This window comes from Mobula birostris, chromosome 1, assembly GCF_030028105.1.
Source record: "Mobula birostris isolate sMobBir1 chromosome 1, sMobBir1.hap1, whole genome shotgun sequence".
In the NCBI taxonomy this organism is placed as follows: domain Eukaryota; kingdom Metazoa; phylum Chordata; class Chondrichthyes; order Myliobatiformes; family Myliobatidae; genus Mobula; species Mobula birostris.
Window position 1 is genome coordinate 233,575,063 of NC_092370.1, and position 22,575 is coordinate 233,597,637.

General features: G+C 42.7%; 1 protein-coding gene across 2 annotated transcripts in view; it reads right to left on the bottom strand.

Annotated features, from left to right (window-relative positions):
* Positions 1 to 22,154, bottom strand: part of vipas39 (VPS33B interacting protein, apical-basolateral polarity regulator, spe-39 homolog) — a 74,860-nt gene extending 52,706 nt beyond the window's left edge. For both annotated transcript variants that reach the window (XM_072273391.1, XM_072273381.1), the window contains exons 1-5: positions 22,090 to 22,154; positions 19,487 to 19,579; positions 13,095 to 13,194; positions 11,681 to 11,827; positions 2,181 to 2,249 (exon numbers count right to left, since the gene is read on the bottom strand). In XM_072273391.1, coding sequence (XP_072129492.1) covers positions 2,181 to 2,249; positions 11,681 to 11,827; positions 13,095 to 13,194; positions 19,487 to 19,579; positions 22,090 to 22,101 — 421 coding nt within the window. In that variant the 5' untranslated portion in view covers positions 22,102 to 22,154. The remainder of the gene's footprint in view (positions 1 to 2,180; positions 2,250 to 11,680; positions 11,828 to 13,094; positions 13,195 to 19,486; positions 19,580 to 22,089) is intronic.
* Between the last annotated feature and the right edge of the window lie 421 nt (positions 22,155 to 22,575).

Sequence of the window (22,575 nt, forward strand, 5' to 3'; positions counted from 1 at the left end):
TAGAGCAGGCAGCTCATCTTCTCCTATGACTGCCTGCCTCAATGTCGAAGGTCGAGGTTCGTCGTCTGCTGTGGCTGATGCGGAAGGCTTGCTTGACTGCTGAGCCTCGCACATTATTCTATCACACAGTTCTTTAATAAGGACTCAAACCACCCTGCAAATATCCCCTAAACCGATGTACCCTTTCAAAATTAAAGTCGTACTTTATCATTACTCATTCAGTTTCGATTGTTATCCTTTTTTCTTCCAATTGCATCAGTTCTTCACCTGTCAGTTCTTGGTGATGGGATGCCAAAACCTCTTCAACATCATCTTCGTCAACTTCCACAAGCCAAACTCGCATTGTCCTTACTTCGTTCACCATGATCAAAACGCTTAATTATGTCTAGTTTTACCATAAATGTAACACCCTTACGAGCTCTTTCAGGCTTTTCCAATACCATAGAACTCATCTTGCAAATGACTGCTCAATGCAACGTGTTAAAGCAAAGCAGTTCCGAATCCGGGGGAGAGTGGCTGCTCGGGGCGCGCTGCCTTTTATCGTGCGCTGAATTTTTTTTCGTAACAGTGAAAACACCTTCTGAAAGTGAAAATAGGGTACTAATGTAGGTCTTTCATAACAGTGAGGTTTCCTAAAGCGAACGTTTGAAAAGCGGGGGACACCTGTATAAAAAGTGGAGGTTGATAGGCTCTTGATTAATAAGAGCATCAAAGTTAACGGGGAGAATGGAGTTGAGAAGTACAATGAACAGCCATGATGGAATGACAGAAAGCATAAATAGTTGATTGTATAAGTATTCACCCCCTTTAATATGTCACACCAAATCATCACTGGCGCAGCCAACTGGTTTTAGAAGTCTCATAATTGAGATCTGTTTTTGGAGACCAATGTGCAGTCAAGGTGTTTCAACTGTTGTAGTAAAAATACACCCAAATCTGGAATGTCCAAATGTTGGTGAGTCAGTATCCTGGCAAAAACTACACCATGAAGACAAAAGAACACTCCAAGCAACTCCATGAAAGGGTTATTGAAAAGCACGTCAGGAGATGGATACAAGAAAATTTCCAAGTCACTGAAAATCCCTTGGAGTGCAGGTAAGTCAATCATCAAGAAATGGAAAGAATATAGCACAGCTGTAAATCTGGCTATGCAAGAAGGGGACTCGTGAGGGAGGCCACCAAGAGACCTATGACAACTCTGGAGGAGTTACAAGCTTTAGTGGCTGAGATGAGAGAGACTGTGCAATCAGCAACTGTTGCCCAGATGGTTCACCAGTTGCAGCTTTATGAGAGAGTGGCAAAGAGAAAACCATTGCTGAATAAAAACTGACATGAAATCTCGGCTAGAGTTTGCCAGAAGGCATGTGGGAGACTCTGAAATCAGCTGGAAAAAGATTCTATGGTTTGATAAAACCAAAATTGAGCTTTCTGGCTATCAGACTAAATGCTACGTTTGCCGTAAGCCGAATACCGCACGTCATCAAAAACACACCATCCCTACAGTGAAGCATGGTGGTGGCTGCATCATGCTGTGGGGATGCTTCACTGCAGCAGGCCCTGGAAGGCTTGTGAAGGAAGAGAGTAAAATGAATGCAGCAAAATACGGGGAAATCCTGGAGGAAAACCTGATGCAGTCTGCAAGAGAACTGCGACTTGGGAGATGTGTTTTCCAGCAAGACCATGACCCCAAGCATTAAGCCAAAGCTACACAGGAATGGCTTAAAAACAACAAGTTAATGTCCTGGAGTGGCCAAGTCAGAGTCCAGACTTCAAACCAACTGAGAATTTGTGGCTGGACTTGAAAAGGTCTGTTCACTCACAATCCCCATGCAACCTGACAGATCCCCCTAACTTGCTGAAGTAGTGAAATTGTTTCATTTTCACTCCCAGCCATATCTGATATCTTCAAGCCAGAATGCCTGAAACCACAGTGAGCAAAACGGTTCTGAATTGTCTTACTCTGTATTACTCGCCAACCATCAGTGACAAAAATCACTGTTTTTATTAACACAAATACGCAAGTAACGCTATTTAACAACTATTTGCTCTAAGCCACATGACATGCATGTGACTAACGCTATTTCTTTGAATTGTTTTTGTTCTTTGTGTTATCCCAAATGAGTGGCTGCCCCGATTAACCGATGGCCCAAATAACTGTAAAGCCAAAAAAAAGTACTTACAATCAGAAAGTGTCTGGAAACTCCCAGGCCGGCTGATCCCAAATAAACCACTTGAAGAATCCCTTTTACCTGCAGGACAAAACAATCCAAAGGTTAGGCAAGTACAGAGAAGAGACCAAAAGGTGGTGTTTCCCTTTACCATAACTGTATTTACCCAGTTTCAGAATACACTGACTTTACCACAGCCCTCTTCTCATTACTACCATCAGGAGCCTGAAAGCACAGACTCAAAGATTCAGGAATAGCTTCTTACCCTCTGCTATCTGGTTTCTGAATGGACATTGAGCCTCACTACTTTCTTTTTCTCTTTTTGCACTACATATTGAACTCTTTTTATACATAGTTCTCACTCTAATTTACTACTACATACTGCTATTGCATAACAACAAATTTCACAACATATGCCAATGATATTAAACCTGATCCTGAGTATTTCCCATCTCATATTTAACTGGACCCACAGTTACAGTTATGAACATGAGTCCCAGTACTTCATGGAGACACTTGCCTTTAAATACCCACCTGGGGAAACTATTTGGACGCATGTTGAGAATAGATCTGGTGAGTTACATCTGGGACTTTAACTCGTACATCATGGAGCTAATGAAGGCCTTCTTAACCACACTATCAACTTGCACAGCAACTTTGAAGGACCTATGGATGTGGACCCCAAGATCCCTCTGTTGCTCTACACTGTTAACAATCCTGTCATTAATTCTGTAGCCTGCCTTCTAGTTCAACCTTCCAAAGTGAATCACTTCACACTTTTCCAAATTGAACTCCAACTGCCATTGCTCGGCCCACTTCTGTTATAATGTCCAGTTATAACATATGATATGAAGACAGGAAGGGTGTTTCAGTGTAGGTGAGAACTGGAGGAGCATAGGCTGTAAACACACAATAGTTACAGCACAGAAAGAGGCCATGGGCCAGAGTCACTCCAGCTCCTTGTCAAAGGAAAATAAAATCAGAATACCTGCAGCTATTGAAAATCCGAGATAAAAAACAGAAAAACACTCAGCAGGCCAGACAGCAGTTGTGGAAAGAGAACTCTTAAAGATGCTTTCTTGCCTTCACAACCTACAATGTCATGGCTCTTGCAATTTATTGTCTGCCTGCACTATATCTGTAAAAGTTAGTAAATTGGTTTATTATTCTCACATGTACAAGGGCACAGTGAAAACCCTGTCTTATATACCGTCCTTATAGATCATTGATTCCCAAAGTGGGTGATACTACCTGTCTGGGATATTGGGAGTTCCAAAGGGGACAAAAAAGATAAGGGAGCAGTGGGGGGGGGGGAACGGTCAATAGCAAGGGGGGGGCAGCTGAGGGTTTATAGGCTTAATTAATTACGATAATCAGCACCCTATTCCTTGCTAACTCACCGTTCTCTTAGATTTTGCTCGAAGCACATTATAGTGGTCGAAAAGCAATGTAACACTTCTGTATTTAGCATAACATAAGATATTGAAGAAATTGTATTCCTTGGCTCAGCCTGTGCATTATTGCCATTCTCTACTGTAGTATAATTCCCATGCTCTAACCATGCAGTGACACAATTCCTGTGAATTATGATATGGCGTTCAATGGGGTAAAGTTCAAAACTACCCTTTTGAATTGGCTTGACTGCATTTCCCTAGCACATGGCTCAACCGAGATATCGCTGCCCCACTTTAAACCTTCAGTTGATTGATCATGGTCATTAAACCATAACGAAAATGGAAGATGCAGACCAAATGAAAAAGAAGTGTAGACGATAAATACAGATTTATACTAGTAACAAGTGAACAACAGCAGCCGGTATATCTGATGTGTGAAAAGCTTTTTTCAAATGAGACAATGAAACCATCCAGGCTCCTTCATCATTTGAAAGAATACACTCTGATAAAGGAAACAAGAACTTGGCTTATTTTCAGTCATTTTGTGAAAACTTTGAGAAACATAAAACACTTCAAAACATGTTTGCCAGCACTCTGCAACCAAACAGTGATGATTTGAGTGTTTCATACAAATTTCATTGCTTATTGCTAAATCTGGAAAGCCCAATACAGTTGGAGAAGAACTGATTGTGTCAGCAGTACTTACCACTTATTTCTTTATTATTATTATTATTATTATTATTATTTTAGTTTTTTCTATATTATGTACTGTGTCATGTGATCGGCAACAATGAATATATCAAGTCAGAATTTAGAAACAAACAAGCATTTATTAAACCCTGATAAACAATGAACAAAAAACGAAAACTCTAACTGGAAGTAAACTGCTATGCAGCCATTCATTAAACCGCTACTCAGTACTAGCTCTTAAAAGTGATAAATGCGAAACCAGTTCTTGAAGCGATAAGTTCAAACACAGTTCTTCGAATGGTAAATGTTAAAGTCCAATAGATTTATATAGTCAATTAGGAGAGACTTTCATAAAGTAACGAATTCCTCGAAGACACGATGTCGCTGCCACTCCCAGCCGGATCCTGCCTTGTCCGCAGGATTCACGACGACGGAAATAAAATGGTTTTAAAGGCACTGACCGCTTCTTCCCGTAGAATAGATCCTGCACAGCCTTTTCTGCCACTTTTAGCAGAGGCTATCTCATGCAGATCACTCTCTCTTGAACGAATTCAATAATGGTCGATCCTTTCCAAACCCGTCAAACGTCTCCTCAGGCTCCCGGCTTCACTCTCCAATGTTACTGAAAAGATACATTAACAAACCTGGCAGCAATTGGTCAAACTGCCGGCCCAGTATTTCTGTACCTTACAATAGAACATAAAACTCCATTTAAAAATCAAAACTGCGTCATAATGCAAATACGCAGCGGAGCGGAGTATCTCATTGACATTCTAACTGGAAAACTAACTGCGTCACCAGGGGTCTTCCCTTTTATACCCGTGGTGAACATGTCATCACATGACCTCACATCGGCGGGAAAATTACATCAGGTGACCTCCAAAAGACCATTACATCATTCTCACAAGAAAGTCACAAGATCTCCATGAGGTATGTAACAACTGTATTGAACTATTGTTGCTAAGTTAACAAATTTTACAACACATGCTGGTGATAATAAACCTGATAGAAACATAGAAAACCTACAGCACAATACAGGCCCTTCGGCCCACAAGGCTGTGCTCAACAAGTCCTTACCTTAGAAATTACCTAGGGTTACCCACAGCCCACTATTTTTCTGAGCTCCACGTACCTGTTCAGAGGTCTCTTAAAAGACCCTACTATATCTGCCTCCACCACCGTCGGCGGCAGCCCATTCCACACACTCACCATCTCTGCATAAAAAACTTACCCCTGACGTCTCCTCTGTACCAACTTCCAAGCACCTTAAACTGTGTCCTCTAGTGCTAGCCATTCCAGCCCTGGGAAAAAGCCTCTGACTATCCACACGATCAATGCATTTCATCATCTTATATACTTCTATCATGTCACCTCTCACCCTCTGATTCTGATGCTGGGTAAGGGAGGTTCTGAGTATGGTTTTGCATAAGTCACCAGACCAAATAATTAAATCGATTCCACTCAGCGACAACTCTGTTCAAAAAATAGATGAAGTGCCCCAGAAGTTGGAAGACACACTGTGCAACACACTTAGGACAAAATAATTTGCTTTGCAGTTGAATGAGTCAACTTTGCCAGGCAACAAATCTTTACTTCTTGATTATGTTCGCTTCATAACAGATGAAAGCATGGTTCACGAGTTGTTATTTGCAAGAGGACTAGAAACAGATACGAATGAAGAGTCAATATTTTGGGTTGTTGATCAGTTTTTCAAAGAGAAGGACATTCTACTCACTAATGCTGCACACATGCATGTAAACTCAGTCCCAGTCACTTAAAGCAGTGCAATATTCTTGCTTGTGCAACAGAAGGGGCACTATTAATGACAGGACGCCGGCATATATTATTACTTTCTTGAAAAAAGCTGAACCTAACAGATTTACCATTTACTGTGTAATTCAGACAAGATCTGGTCACAAAAAAACTGTACTCAGCCACAAAAATCATTAAATACTATTATCACAGTGGTAAAAAAAATCCAGTTCGATGCTCTCAAATCTCATCTATTTTGAGAGCTTTGTATTGAGAATGGTGAACAGCCTGAATGCTTGCTGCTGCACACAGAAGTCAGATGTCTCTCAGGCTACGTCCACACTAGACCGGATAATTTTGAAAATGCTGGTTTTGCATAAAAACGATAGGCGTCCACACCAAGAGTTTTTGAAAATACCTCTGTCCACATTAAAACGGGTATTTGGGCGAATCTCCTCTTACTGGGCATGTGCAGGACACATCTACAGAAAACAAGCGACATGTTTGGTGTCGAATCTCGCTGTGAAAATGCGCGTTTATGCAGCTACAGACTAGAAAAATTTAAAAGGAAATTGCCAAACAAGGGACAGCTGTTGGTCTCGCGCAGGAGGACTTAAAACTAAAAAAAAAATACTGGAGTGTATGGAGGCAACCGACAGGAAGTTCACGGATAGTATGACCCGGCTGACGACAAATACTGAAAAACTGACTAACTCTGTTGCATTAATAAAACACCTTGTTAAATGTATAAAACATGTCTGCATCAGTATTTCCATACAATGTTACATGAGGCTGTTACACATCTATTGTCAGAGAAGTACTTGCATAAATAGGTAAACCACCTTCATACAAGCAAGGACAGAAAACAGGGCAAAGTGAGTACACTTATTTATTCAACACACATCAAAGTTGCTGGTGAACGCAGCAGGCCAGGCAGCATCTGTAGGAAGAGGTGCAGTCGACGTTTCAGGCCGAGACCCTTCGTCAGGACTAACTGAAGGAAGAGTGAGTAAGGGATTTGAAAGTTGGAGAGGGAGGGGGAGATCCAAAATGATAGGAGAAGACAGGAGGGGGAGGGATAGAGCCAAGAGCTGGACAGGTGATAGGCAAAAGGGGTTACGAGAGGATCATGGGACAGGAGGTCCGGGAAGAAAGACGGGGAGGGGGGACCCAGAGGATGGGCAAGAGGTATATTCAGAGGGACAGAGGGAGAAAAAGGAGAGTGAGAGAAAGAATGTGTGCATAAAAATGAGTAACAGATGGGATACGAGGGGGAGGTGGAGCTCTTAAACGCATCTCCCCCATTTCACATACATCTGCTCTCACTCCATCCTCTCGCCACCCCACTAGGAATAGGGTTCCCCTGGTCCTCACCTACCACCCCACCAGCCTCTGGGTCCAACATATTATTCTCCGTAACTTCCGCCACCTCCAACGGGATCCCACCACTAAGCACATCTTTCCCTCCCCCCCTCTCTCTGCATTCCGCAGGGATCACTCCCTACACAACTCCTTTGTCCATTCGTCCCCCCCTTCCCTCCTCACTGATCTCCCTCCTGGCACTTATCCGTGTAAGCGGAACAAGTACTACACATGCCCTTACACTTCCTCCCTTACCACCATTCAGGGCCCCAAACAGTCCTTCCAGGTGAGGCAACACTTCACCTGTGAGTCGACTGGGGTGATATACTGCGTCCATTGCTCCCGATGTGGCCTTTTATATATTGGCGAGACCCGACGCAGACTGGGAGACCGCTTTGCTGAACATCTACGCTCTGTCCGCCAGAGAAAGCAGGATCTCCCAGTGGCCACACATTTTAATTCCACATCCCATTCTCATTCTGACATGTCCATCCACGGCCTCCTCTACTATAAAGATGAAGCCACACTCAGGTTGGAGGAACAACACCTTATATTCCGTCTGGGTAGCCTCCAACCTGATGGCATGAACATCGACTTCTCTAACTTCCGCTAATGCCCCACCTCCCCCTCGTATCCCATCTGTTACTCATTTTTATGCACACATTCTTTCTCTCACTCTCCTTTTTCTCCCTCTGTCCCTTTGAATATACCTCTTGTCCATCCTCTGGGTGCCCCCCCCCCGTCTTTCTTCCCGGACCTCCTGTCCCATGATCCTCTTGTATCCCCTTTTGCCTATCACCTGTCCAGCTCTTGGCTCTATCCCTCCCCCTCCTGTCTTCTCCTATCATTTTGGATCTCCCCCTCCCCCTCCAACTTTCAAATCCCTTACTCACTCTTCGGTTAGTCCTGACGAAGGGTCTCGGCCTGAAACGTCGACTGCACCTCTTCCTAGAGATGCTGCCTGGCCTGCTGCGTTCGCCAGCAACTTTGATGTGTGTTGCTTGAATTTCCAGCATCTGCAGAATTCCTGTTGTTTACACTTATTTATTCAGTAAGTTATGGGTCAAAGTATCTGGAGAGTACATTTCTAACTCTTCTGGCTTCAGTCTCGTTGCCGTCTGTTCTGAAATTGTTAGGTTGTGTGGGGAGTTGTGTTCAAGAAAACAATGAAATGCCGCGCTGCCACCGCCACCTATTCCGGCACGTCATGACAGTGTTTTTAGAAATCTCTGGTTACCCCGTCCACACTGCTCTGCACAACTGGCGTTTTCAAATTTACACACTCTGGAGGGCGTTTTAGAAAAGCTCCGTTTTCGGGGGAGGAAAATGCCGTTCCAGCGTGGAAGAAGGGTCAGAACGAAGAGAAAAAGCTTCGGTTACAGATTTATCTGGTCTAGTGTGGATGTACCCTCAGAAGAAAACTGCCTGAGACACTTTTATGCATATTTTGAAACTGTGATAAAATTCTTTGAAGACTTCCAATGCTTCATTCGGTAATCAACTCAAGAATATTAGGCGGGATATTGCCTATTTGTCAGAAACTATTGCAAAGTTTAATTAAATCAATCTTCAATTCCAAGGAAATAATGTGAATTTTATCAAAGTCAAATCAGTCGCCTTCACATTTCTGTTCTAAGTTAACCCTACATAAGTGCAATACTGGTCGTCACCACCTTTTTCAATTTCCAAGCCTCTCTGAGTTGAAAGAGAAAGAAAGAACACCAGATGATGATTTTCAAATATACTGTGCAAACCTGGGTGAGTTGCATAAAGATATGTCGGAGAGATTTCAGGATCTTCTCTCAATCCAAATTCCAGATTGGGTAATAACACTTGTATTGAGGAATTAACAGGAAGGATGGAGAAAGAACTGATCTTGCTACAAAATGACCTTGAGCTGAAGCTGAGGTTCAAAAATTCACATTAACAAATGCGATTGCAGAAAGAAATCTCTGAATGCTATCCTGCACTGTGGGAAAAGGTGAAAATATTCTTTATTGCCTTTCCAATATCATATTTAGTGAGCGTGGTTTCAGTGCAATCATCCAACTTCTTTCAAAACAACAAAACAGACTGCAAATTACTGAACGTGGGGATCTGACTAAAGTATTAACTAAAGAAATACCTTTATTTGTAGTTTTAAATATATTTGAATAATTTTTGCAATTATTTGTCACTCTTTTGAACTTGAAGTTCCTATCTTCTTTCACTGTGCATCATGAATCAAAATTCTTTATAATTTTTATGTAATGACCGAAAAAGGAAAAGGGGTCACCGGGAATGTGGTCTGGGAGCCAAAGGGTAGGTAACCCGAAAAAGTTTGGGAACCACTGATACAGGTCAATGCACTACAATTGTGTAGTGAAGTAGATAAGAATGCAGAATAAAGTGCAGTATATTTTAAGATCACAATGAGATAGATAATGAAGTCAAAAGTCCATCGTAACGTACGAGGGAACATTCTATAGAAGCTGTCCTAGAGCCTGATGCTTTCGGGCTTTTGTACCTTCTGCCCAATGGGTGCTGTCTACGAGGAGACTTACACATTCTCCCTATGACAACTTCTGTATACTCCAGTTTCCTCCCATGTCCCAAAGATACGAGGGTTGGGAAGTCACTTGGTCAATGTAAGTTGCCCCTAGTATGTTGGTGAGAGCTAGAATCTGAGGGAAGTTGAAGGAAATGTTCTCCAAGATGCTTCACTACCAGCCAATTTTCTTATGAAATTGGATGACAACATAACTTAGAGAATTGATGCAGTGTTAAAGGCAAGGGCTGGTCACATCAAATATTAATTTCATTTTAGTTTTTTACTTCATTTAGCTCTTTATTGTAAGTTTTTTGATACTTAGAAACTTTTCAATTCATTATTTTTGAATGCATCTTTGCTTTACAGAATTTTTTACATGTGCCGAGGACAATTACAACCACCTTGCAGTCGATGTCAGTATGACCAAGGAATTGATTGTGGACTTCTGGAAGGGGAAGTCAGGAGAACACATACCAGTCCTCAGTGAGGGGCCAGCAGCAGAAAAGTGAACAGCTTCAAACTCTGGGAGTCAGCATCTCAGAGAATCTATCCTGGGCCTAACACATTGATGCAATCATGAAGAAAGTGTGCCGGTGTCTGAACTTCATTAAGAGTTTTGGAGATTTGATATGTCACCAAAGATTAGAAAACAGCTACAAATGTCCCGAGGAGACTATTCTGACTGCTTGCATCACTGCCTGGTATGGAGACACCAAGGCACAGTATGGGAAACAGCTGCAAAGGGTTGTAAACTCAGACAGCTCCATCATAGGCACTAGTCTCCCCACCATCAAAGACATCTTCAAAAGATGGCACCTCAAGAAGGTATCATTCCCTGTTAAACACCCTCACTATCCAGGAGATGCTCTCTTCTTATTACTACCATCAGGGAGGAGGTACAGGAGCCTGTGAATGGACACTCAATGTTTTAGAGACAGCTTCTTCCCTGTTGCCATCAGGTTTCCGAACAGCCCATGAACCCAGTCTTGCTATTTTGCACTTTATTGTACTATTTATTTATTTTGTATGTATTTCTTATTATAACTCACAATATATATCAGAGGTAATAAACTTGATTGTGATTTTATGAAATAGAACCGGAATGTCCCTCTGTACATCAAGCACAGTGACAGCATAGTAGCAAATCAGTCAGTGCAATTGCTTTACAGTGCCATCTGTAAGATCAGAGTTCAATTTCCACTACTGTCTGAAAAGAGTTTATACGTTCTCCCTATGACCTGTGCATTACTTAAGGGTGTCCCAGTTTCTTCCCCCACTCCAAAGACATATGGTTACAAGTAATAAGCTATGAACATGGTATATTGGCTGTGGAAGCATGACAACATTTGTGGGCTTCCCAGCACAATCTTCATTGATTTGATTTGACACAAACATTTCTCTATATGTTTTGATGTACATGTGACAAATAAATCTTTATCTGATCTTATTTCTATTTACAACATTCCAGAGGTATGTTCCATCTTTTGCATTTATCGTCTCAAAGTGCATTATCTCACACTTGTCTGAATTAAACTCCATCTGCCACTGCTCCTCCCAATTTTCCAAATGATCCATGTCCCTCAGTATCTTTTCACAATCTTCCACCTTATCGACTACTCCACCGATCATTCTTGTGTCCTTCTCTTCCAGAAGGTAACTTGAGAGTGGAACAAATTGTCCCCAGTTACAAAGCTCTGGCCACCACAAATAAGGGAGAACCTAGAGGACTAACTGATTTTTTTCCTACCAGCATTCACACAAGACCTCAAACCAAAGTCGTTTACCTTTGAAAAAGCTGCTTAGAGAATAAGAGGAGGCAGGCTTGGAAGTAGTCTGTTGCACTGTGTCCGAGCTAGACCTTGAGGCAGACAACTGCCTGAGATCTCCCGATCGGCCCCCTGTTGCATTTTCTTTGATTGACCAGGAAATACCTGAGGAAAGAAATACACAATCTGGAAGCTCCTTAGATACAAGCAGCGTCCTTCCTTGGATTTACAACGCAGATTCTTTCAACATTCTTGCTGCCAAGTCTGCTCAGATGTTACTTCCTAAACACTCCACAGTGAGAAGGGGTGAAGAGCACCTACAATTGTGCTTTTATTGTACTACCTAGGTTCCAAGATCATAAGACATTGCAGCAGAATTAGGCTATTTGGCCCATCAAGTCTACTCCACCATTCAATCATGTTTGATTTATTATCCCTCTCAATCTCATTCTCCTACCTTCTTCCCATAACCTTTGACAGCCTTACTAATCAACAAAATACATCCACAGCTGTCTGTGGCAATGAATTCCACAAGTTTAGCACCTTATGGTTAAAGAGGGACCCCTCATCTCCGTTCTAAAGGAATGTTCTTCTATTCTGCGGCTCTGCCCTCTGGTCTCAGAATCTCCCACCATTGGAAACACCCTCTCCATGTCCACTCTATCTAGGCCTTTTAATAGACAGTAGGTTTCAATGAGATTCCACACCCCCACCATTCTTCTAAACTCCAGCAAGCACAGGCCCAGAGCCATCAAATATTCCTCATACATTTACCCTTTCATTCTCAGGATCATTCTCGTGAACGTCCTCTGGACTCTCTCAAGCGCCAGCACATCCTTTCTTAGGTATGGGGCCCAAGAGCAGCTACTATTCAATAAGTCTTAACCTACTTATGAGGTGCTTTGAAACAGTGCAGGGCTGCGATGATTCATTCCTACATAAATTTTTCCATAAAGGGACTCAGAATCGGGCAAAGAGACAGATACTGAAGAGAAATTACCTCATCACTCTGTGGGAGAGGAGAGAACCGAGGATGGAAGGAGTGTCTGTGTGGGTGAGTGGGGGAGATAGGTGAAAGTGGGGTGGGGGGGGGAATAAGGGGGTTGAGTGAGGAAGAATAGGCGAGGGGGTGTGAGCAAAGGGGTTGAAAGAGCAAAGGGGTAGAGCGAGGCAGAGTAAGTGAGGGGGATGCGCTACTGTGTGGACAGGAGCATGAGGGAGGTTTGTGAGCGATTGAGCTGTGCAGTAGGCAAGTAGTTGCGAGTGACAGGTGGTTGTAGATCCTGCCTGGGGAGAGTATGGGCAAGCATGCATGGCAAAAGGAGTGCAGAGAAAGAGTAGGTCAGGAAGAGGGAGAGAGACTGGTGGTAGAGCTCAAAGTGTGGGGTCAGGTGAGAGAGAGGCAGGAGTCATTGATAGCCACAATCCTTACTTCCAACAGGCTCTCCGCTCCAGCTGACCTTCTCCACATCGTCATCATCATCAGTCACGATGTCATGGAGGCTATTCACTGCTCGCTTGGACTCTTTCAGCTGAAGGAACAACGCAGTGAAATATCATCGCACCAGACAGCAAAGGCACATACACACGCAGGTTGATAGGTTTGTTAAGAAGGCGTATGGTGTATTGGCCTTCACTGGTCGGGGAAATGAGCTCAAGAGTCACACGGAAATGTTGCAGTTCTATCAAGGAGTTTGTACATTCTCCCCGTGACTATGTGGGTTTCTTCCAGTGCTCTGGATTCCTCCCACATTTCAAAGACTTACAGGTTATGTCTTTTCACAGGTAAAAACCTTCACATTACATCTCTGTCTATATGTACAGTGTGCAATTTATAGTAATTTGGAAAAAATAATATGTACAACAGGACAGTCAATATAACATAGAAATATAATTGTGTCAGCATGAATTAATCAGTCTGATGGCCTGGTGGAAGAAGCTGTCCTGGAGACTGTTGGTCCTGGCTTTAATGCTGCAGTACCATTTCCTGGATGGTACCAGCTGGAACAGTTTGTGGTTGGGATGACTTGGGTCCCCAATGATCCTTCAGGCCTTTTTTACACACCTGTCTCTGTAAGTGCCCTGAATAGTGGGAAGTTCACATCTACAGATGCGCCAGGCTGTCTGCACCACTCTCTGCAGTGTCCTGCAATTGAGGGAAGTACAGTTCCCATATCAGGCAGTGATGCAGCCAGTCAGGATGCTCTCAATTGTACCTCTATAGAAAGTTCTTAGGATTTGGCGACCCGTACCAAACTTCTTCAACTATCTGAGGTGAAGGAGGCGCTGTTGTGCCTTTTTCACCCCACAGCTGGTCTATAGAGACCACATGAGATCCTCGGTGATGTTTATGCCAAGGAACTTAAAATTGTTTACCCTCTCAACCCCAGATCCATTGATGTCAATAGGGTTAGCCTGTCTCCATTCCTCCTGTAGTTCACAACCATCTCCTTTGTTTTTGCGACATGGAGGGAGAGGTTGTTTTCTTGACACCACTGTGTCAGGTTGGTGACTTCCTCTCTGTAAGCTGCCCAATTATTATTTTGAGATTAGGCCAAGCAGTATTGTGTGGTCAGCAAATTTAATTAGCAGATTGGAGCTGTGGGTAGCAACACAGTCATGGGTATACAGTAAGTAAAGCAGGGGGCTTAGGACACAGCCCTGAGGGGCACCTGTGTTGAGGGTCAGGGGGGCAGAGGTGAGGGAGCCCACTCTTACCACCTGGTCAGCACAACAACATGGGCCGAGGGACCTGTACCGAGATGTACAGTTCTATGTTCCATTTCCTAAAACACTCTAATAGAACTTCGTAGAAATAGGCATCTCAAACCTACAATCAACTGATCATGCAAGAGCCACACGCACATGCTCATCAGCAGGGATCGCTGGTTTGCAACGATCCCTTGGTTGTATGGTAAGGTAGAAATTAGGGGTTGGGCTGATGGCTCTGATGCCATTTCTGTAGTTTTGTTTATAGCCCTATTCCTATCAGAGCACTGCAACACAATTAGTCTCACATCAGTGATGATACACACTTCCAATTAAAACACTTATTAATAAAGGCTAAATGTTTACTTAAAATAACAAACTGGAAAATGGATGGAACCCCTATTCTGAAATTAGCTTTAATTGTCAAATGTACATCGACACACACAGTGAAAAGCATCATTTTGCGTCAATAACCAACAGTCTGAGGCCTGTGCTGGGGGGGAACCAGCAAGTGTCACCATATTCCTGCACCAGCGTAGCATGCCCACAACTCACTAACCCTATTCTGTATGTCTTTGGAATGTGGGATGAAACTGGAGCATCTGGAGGGAACCCATGTAGTCATGGGAAGAACGTACAAACTCCTTATAGACAGCAGCAGGAATTGAACCATGATCGGTGATCACTGGTGCTGTAAAGCGATTGCGCTAACTGCTACACTACCGTACCGCCCCATTGGATTCCACCGGATTATTCTCTGCATTTTGATTTACTACCTTTGCATGAATGGATTCTAATTATCTAATCATATCATAATTATGTACTAACATAATTAGATATTAGATAATGCTATCTAATAATATCAAAGTGGATAGTAAAAGATTTTTCAAGTATGTTAAAAATAAAAGAGAAATAAGTGGATATAGGACTGCTAGAAAATGAGGCAGAAGAAATAATAATGGGGAGGAGGAGATGGCAGATGAACTACATGAGTTAGAGATTGTGGTGGCATTAGAAATCTTCCAAAAATCATTGGACTCTGTCATGGTGCCAGAGACCATAATAAGACCATAGTACATGGGAGCAGAATTAGGCCATTCAGCCCATCGAGTCTGCTCCAGGGACTGGAAAGTTGCAAATGTTACTCCACTCTTTAAGAAAGGAGGAAGGCAGCAGAAAGGAAATTATAGACCAGTTAGCCTGACCTCAGTGGTTGGGAAGATGTTAAGAGTCAATTGTTAAGGATGAGGTGATAAGAGTACTTGGTGACACAGGACAAGATAGTACAAAGTTAGCATGGTTTTCTTCAGGGAAAATCCAGCCTGATGAACCTGTTGGAATTCTTTGAGGAGATTACAAGTAGGATAAAGGGGATGCAGTGGATGTTGTAAATCTGGACTTTCAGAAGGCATTTGACAAGGAGCCACACAGGAGGCTGCTTACCAAGTTAAGAGCCCATTATATTACAGGAAAGTTACTAACATGGTCAGAGCATTGGCTGATTGGTAGGAGGCAGTGAGTGGGAATAAAAGGATCCCTTTCTGGTTGGCTGCCAGTAACTAATGGTGTTCTGCAGGGGTTGGTGTTGGGACCACTTCTTTTTATACTGTATATAAGTGATTTAGATAATGGAATAAATGGCTTTGTTGCCAAGTTTGCAGATGATAAAAAGATTGGTGGAGCGGCAGGTAGTGTTGAGGAAACAGGAAGGATGCAGATTAGGAGAATGGGCAAGAAAGTGGCAAATGAAATACAATGTTGGAAAATGCATGGTCATGCACTTTCCTAGTAGAAATAAATGAAAAGACTATTTTCTAAATGGGGAGAAAATCCAGGAATCTGAGATGCAGAGGGACTTGGGAGTCCTTGTGCAGAACACCCTGAAGGTTGAGTCGGTGGTGAAGAAGGCAAATGCCATGTTAGCATTCATTTCAAGAGGTCTAGAATACAAGAGCAAGGATATGATGCTGAGGCTTTATAAGGCACTGGTGAGGCCTCACCTCGAGTACTGTTAACGGTTTTGGGCCCCTCATCTTAGAAAAGGCATTGGAGAGAGTCCAGAGGAGGTTCACAAGGATGATTCCAGGAATTAAAGGGTTATCATATGAGGAACATTTGATGGCTCTGGGTCTGTACTTGTTTGAATTCAGAAGGATGAGGGGGGGATCTCATTGAAACCTTTCGAATGTTGAAAAGCTTAGACAGAGATGTAGAAAGGAAGTTTCCCATAGTGGGAGAGTCTAGAACAAGAGGACACAGCCTCAGGATAGAGGGGCGCCCTTTCAAAATGGAGCTGCAGAAAAATTTCTTTAGCCAAAGGGTGGTGAATTTGGGGAATTTGTTACCACATGCAGCTGTGAAGGCCAGGTCGTCGGGTGTATTTAAGGCAGAGATTGATAGGTTCTTGAGTGGACATGGCATCAAAGGTTACGGGAAGAAGGCCGGGAACTGGGGTTGAGGAGGAGATTAAAAAAAAAGGATCAGCCATGATTGAATGGTGGAGCAGACTCGATGGGCCAGATGGCCTAATTCTGGTCTTATGGTCCCTATATTGTGCTACTCACTTAACCTAATCTCTCAATGTATTTTACCACTAACGTCCACCCAATGAGGCAGTAGACAGAACTACTTATGTAATTTATGTATCATTTATAAGAACTACTCATATATCATTTCGTAGCCAACATATCTATGTTGAGATACTTCCATCAATCACACACCATTGCAAGTGACTGGGATTGATTTTACGCACAGAATTTGCAATATGTAATTATTCTCAAACCATTTCAATAGAAGAATAATTTTGCTTTTGTCAGTAATTCTGGATGCTGCTGAGTAGTTTAATCGGGGCGCTTTGGTGAAGAGTGACTCTGGTCTGTCATCAGCTAGCACTGTGGCGCTGAACTGAACTGATTTGAACTAAAGTGAATACTCCTGGTTTGACGTTTGACATTCTTTGTGTTATTTGCTCGCTTTTTGTCATTTGTGCAATTTGGTCTTTTTTTGGGGTTTGATGTTTTATTTGAACAGGCTCCATGGTGTTTCTGTGCTTCGTGGCCGCCTACGGCAAGACGAATCTGTATTCTGTGTACATACTTTGATAATAAATGTACTTTGAACCTTTAATCACTCTGCAGTTTCCAGCCTGAGATTTGTCGACTACAGTTCTGAGGTAGGGTTATTTTTTTCCCTCCATGTCTGAAACACACCGCCCAAATAGGATAACGTCAACAGACTCAGGATTGGGCAGGCCTAACTGGCTAAATTGCCTGCTTCTGTTTCTACGTCAGACCCAAGGAAAAGTAAATGATCAACAAACACAAAATGCTGGAGGAACTCAGCAGATCAGGCTGCATCTATGAAGAGAAATAAATAGTTGATATTTCGGGCTGAGACCCTACATCAGGACATTGATCAGTAAATGATCACTGATCCTAATCTGCAGTTGTGAAAAAAGCAAGATTCACACAGGTGACAGAAAGGCCAGGGAGTAATAAGGAGGGGTGAGGGTGGGGTCAATGAGTGTCTTTTACTGATTTCTGGCTGCATCACCATCAGGTATGGTGGGGGTGGGGGGGCTACTGCACATGATCAAAGTAAGCAGAAGAAAGGTGTCCATTTAGTCAGCTCCATCACGGACACTAGTCTCCGTAGTATCCAGGACATCTTCAAGAAGCAGTGCCTCAAAAAGGCAGCATCCGTCATTAAGGACCCCCACCACCTAGGACATGCCCTAGGAGGTACAGGAACTCAACGATTCAGTACAGCTTTTTCCCCATCTGCCAACCAATCTCTGAATGGACATTAAAACTATTTTTTTATTTCTGTTTTTGTTATTTAATTTAACTATTTGATGTACATACATACATATATACATATTGAAATTCATGGTTTTTTCTATTTTATTATGTTTTTCATTGCACTGCTGCTGCAAAGTTAACAAATTTCACGAGATCTGCCAGTGATTAAACCTGTTTCTGATTAATTCCAAGAAGACATAAGATGGATTGCCAGAAATGTGGGTGTGGAAAAGGGAGATCTCAGGATGCAACAAAAGAGAACATCGAAACATTAAACATTCCCTTCAAATCCCTTCCTCAAAAGTCTTTTCACTCAAATCACCTCTGCCTCTTCCACTGAGAATAGAAAATTCTCTGATTGCCTACATTCTTATCTGAACAAATTCTCAAGCAACAAGATTAAAGGCTGATTTATACCTCTGCGTCAAATCAACTCTGTAGGTACGGCATAGCTGCAAAGCCTACGCAGTGCCTACGCGAATCCCTACGCCGTAGCCTGATGCGCACCTCTCCCAGATTGTAACTATGCGTCGCGGCAACGCAGACCGTAACAACTGTGATTGGTCCGCTTGGTAGCATCGCATTTCCTCCTACGCTGCAATAGCTTCCTATTGGGCGACTGAAGGGCAGGGAAGGAACTCTGGCTGCAATGCTTTCCGTAAAGCTTTACAGACCTCCAAAATTACGGAGGACACATTTCGCTTTTACGAAAAAAGATGTTCATTTTAAACTTGTTTACCCAAGAAAGACTACCATGACCATGAAGCCTTGCACGGGCAGGTGTGCGCACATGCGTGACATGCCCGAATTGCAGAGCGATGCAGACACACCAACGCACAAGTATAAATGCTCACAACGCCCTTAGGCCACTTGCGTAGGTTATGGTGTCCATTTGACACAGAAGTATAAATCAGCCTTAATTGTCCAAACATTGAGCTCCTGATGCTGAGAGCTTGCTGTGCATAAGACTACCGTGCAAGTGTCCAAAATAACATTCTAATGGCTGCCAGCAGTTTGTGGTGCCTCAGATAAGACATCCCTCCCCGTGGAATGCGCGGGTTCTCCAGTTTCCTCACACAGCCCAAAGATGTATCAGGTAGGTTAACTGGTCCTTGTAAGTTGTCCCATGATTAGGGTAGGGTTGAAAGTGGAGATGTTGGTGGGTGCTGGGGCAACAGGGCTCAAAGGGCTGGAAGGGACTACTCTGCACTTTATCTCTGAATAAGTAAATAATGACACTCCTTTCTTCCCCTCCCCACCACCACCAAAAAGGATCATTATCAACAGGAAATTTAAATACAGGCAATTTACTTGCCTCTGCAAAATCATCGTCATCATTTTCAAACATGAAGCCTTTGTTCCATGTGCTGTTCCAATATTCATCATCTTCATTTTTATTTCTGCTCATCTGCAAACGTAAAAGAAACAGCAAACACCATTTTAAATGATCACATTTATAAACTGCAAGTCCATTCCTTAAACATTAACAAGTTTTGAGTTACCCATCATAGTCAATGTCAAAGCAATTTTATTATCAAATTACATTCAGAGGTTCCAGTTAAATAGGACACATTTTGGCCCAATTATGCGACTGCCCCAGCCGGCTGGTGGCGTAGTGGCATCGGTGCCGGACGTTGGAGTGAAGGCTCCCGAGTTCGAATCCAGCCGGCTCCCTTGGACACTTTCCATCCGTGCTGGGTTGAGCGTCGAGCTAGCAACTCGGCCTCATAAAAATAAGAAAGCCTGCTAAAAAAACGCCGTCATGACGGCATCCCGATGACTCCACTCAGAGTTTTTCATCTTCTCTTCTATGCGACTGCCCCAATTAGCCAAAATTTTACGGAAATAGTTCAAAGAGTATAAAAATGCCATTTAACTGAGTAACAAATTATGTATTTAAATAAAACACAGAACAAATTAGAACATTACCAACACTACTACAGTACTATAAAACTGTGTATTAATTCCTATTAGTTATCAACAGAGGAATTCATCGAGTGTACGCTGCTGTGTTCTTTTGATGCAACCAGTCAATATACTCTCCACCAGACATCAATTGAAGTTCATTGATTGATTCATTCATGGCTCAGAGGATCAATGCCTGAGGTGGAGTAATGCTGATCCAAAAAGAAAATCAAAGAAGATGTAATTCAGTCACTGACTTTAAAAAAAAATTAGCTAACAGAAGAGGCACCAAAATTACTCTCACCGTCTTTCATAAAAGAGTGAAACAGAATAGGATCATAGTAAGTAACTGTTTGTGTAAAGAGAGTCAATTAATTTATATTTACTCATGGAATGGTGGGGATTAGAACTCACGGCATTAAAAAAGGCTAAAGATTATAGACTGACAACAGAGGACTGAGAAAGAACATAGTACATTAGTCTTTTGTCTGGCAAGGACACAAAGGGCTGAAGATATTCTCCCCTGCCATGAATTTATACGATTCTATTTTATTGAGTGCCACTATAAATCTGCAGCTGCAAAAGATGCACATTTGCTAGCATAAGACATAGGAGTAGAATTAGGCCATTTGGCCCATCGAGACTGCTCCACCATTTCATCATGACTGATTTGTTACCCCTCTCAACCCCATTCTCCTGCTTTCTCTCCATATCCTTTGACACCCTTACTAATCAAGAACCTATCAAACTCCACTTCAGTTACACCCAATGACTTGCCTCCACAGCTGTTTATGGCAATGAATTCCATTGTATGCTGAGGCTGTGTCATCTGCTCCCAGACACCTCACTATAGGAAACATCCTCTCCACTTCCACTCTGGGACTTTCAATATTTAATGAGATCCCCCCCCCATTCTTTTAGCCTCCAGCGAGCACAGGCCTAGAGCCATCAAACACTCCTCATACGTTAACCTTTTCGTTCCTGGGATAACTCTCGTGAGCCTCCTCTGGATCCTCTCCAACGCTGGCACATCCTTTCTTTGATAAGAGGCCCTCCACAAGTAAGTAATGTAATGATCCTGGATGCTTTGACTAACTCGGTACTCAGTACATCAGCATATCTAGCCCACTTGTGAGTGAAACTGGATATGCCAGTGCCATGGGGAAAAAGGGCTATGGGCATTCATCCAATTTCATCAGCTAATAAAGATAGCAACTAAAGGCACTTGTTGACATGGACATTGTGACTTTAACATCAGAATGTTTAGCTGATTGATGCAAAGAAAATCTCAGAGAAACAGACTTTCAAATCATTCTAAAGTATTCAGAACGCATCAACTTTTTGAATTCAATCATCATTGTGATGTAAGAAAAGTGACAGTCGATTTCTGCACAACAAACTCACATACAGGGAAAATGATAACATCCAAATAAAGATCACAGGCCAGCCCTTCCACAAGTATATAAAGATCTTACACATCCATTGAATTGGAATCAGAATTAGTTTATTATTGTCACATGTACCAAGGGGCAATGAATAGCTTGTCTCGCATAAATGTTAATCCTGATCAATTCATTACACGGTGCATTGAGGTAGTACAAGGTAAAATAATAACAGAATGCAGATTAAAGTGTAACTGTGTCAAAGAAAGTGAGCGCAGGTAGACAATAAAATGCAAGGTCACGTGGTAGTTTGTGAGGCAGCTCGGTTTAAATATCATCTGATTGATGACACCTCAGACAACGCCCCACTCACTGTGGAATGAGTGATCTTCGATTGCTGAGCTCTAGCTTTAGTCTTGAGCCCACAATGCCCACTCTGGCAGAAAGTGTAAGCATCTGACCACATCTGAGAGCTAACAGGAAGTCACACACCCACGACTACTGACAATCTTCTAAACATGGTGAAAATACAATAAAACCTCCAATATAACTGAGTGTTTGCTTATCTAATTTTGTGTTTACATATAGTTAGTTACTGGCGTCGGCTCCCTGGCCCCAACCACTCACTCACCCCTGAACTCATGCATCAACCCTGCATCAGCCTCTCAGGATCAGGTAACAGGCTGGGTCCACGCATGCGCGGAACGCAAGGCCTGTCGGGTTTGTAGTCAATTAGGCGATTTAGACTACAAATCCCAGTGGTGCCTTCGGCCGCAGACTGCCGGCACGTGGACGGATCGCCGCTGTTGCACTATAGGAGCTCAAAACGAAGCCGTAGTTAAACTACCCCATCAACGAAACATATTTTAAATGATTTTAAATGTTTTTCTTCTATTGCCAGACTCGTGATCTCATATTTCGGTATGCGTATTACAGCGGCACACTGCGTGCACCCATAAAATAGTGCCGTGAGACATCCGATCACTTGTTGGTATGGACCTGGTTCTCCACAATTGTTCACTTTGAATTTCAGTCAAAGCAGAAAATCAATGCTCTTCGAAACAGATCGGATTTTCCAATATCAGCCCTGTGTTACTTTCGTCGTACTAAAAGACGT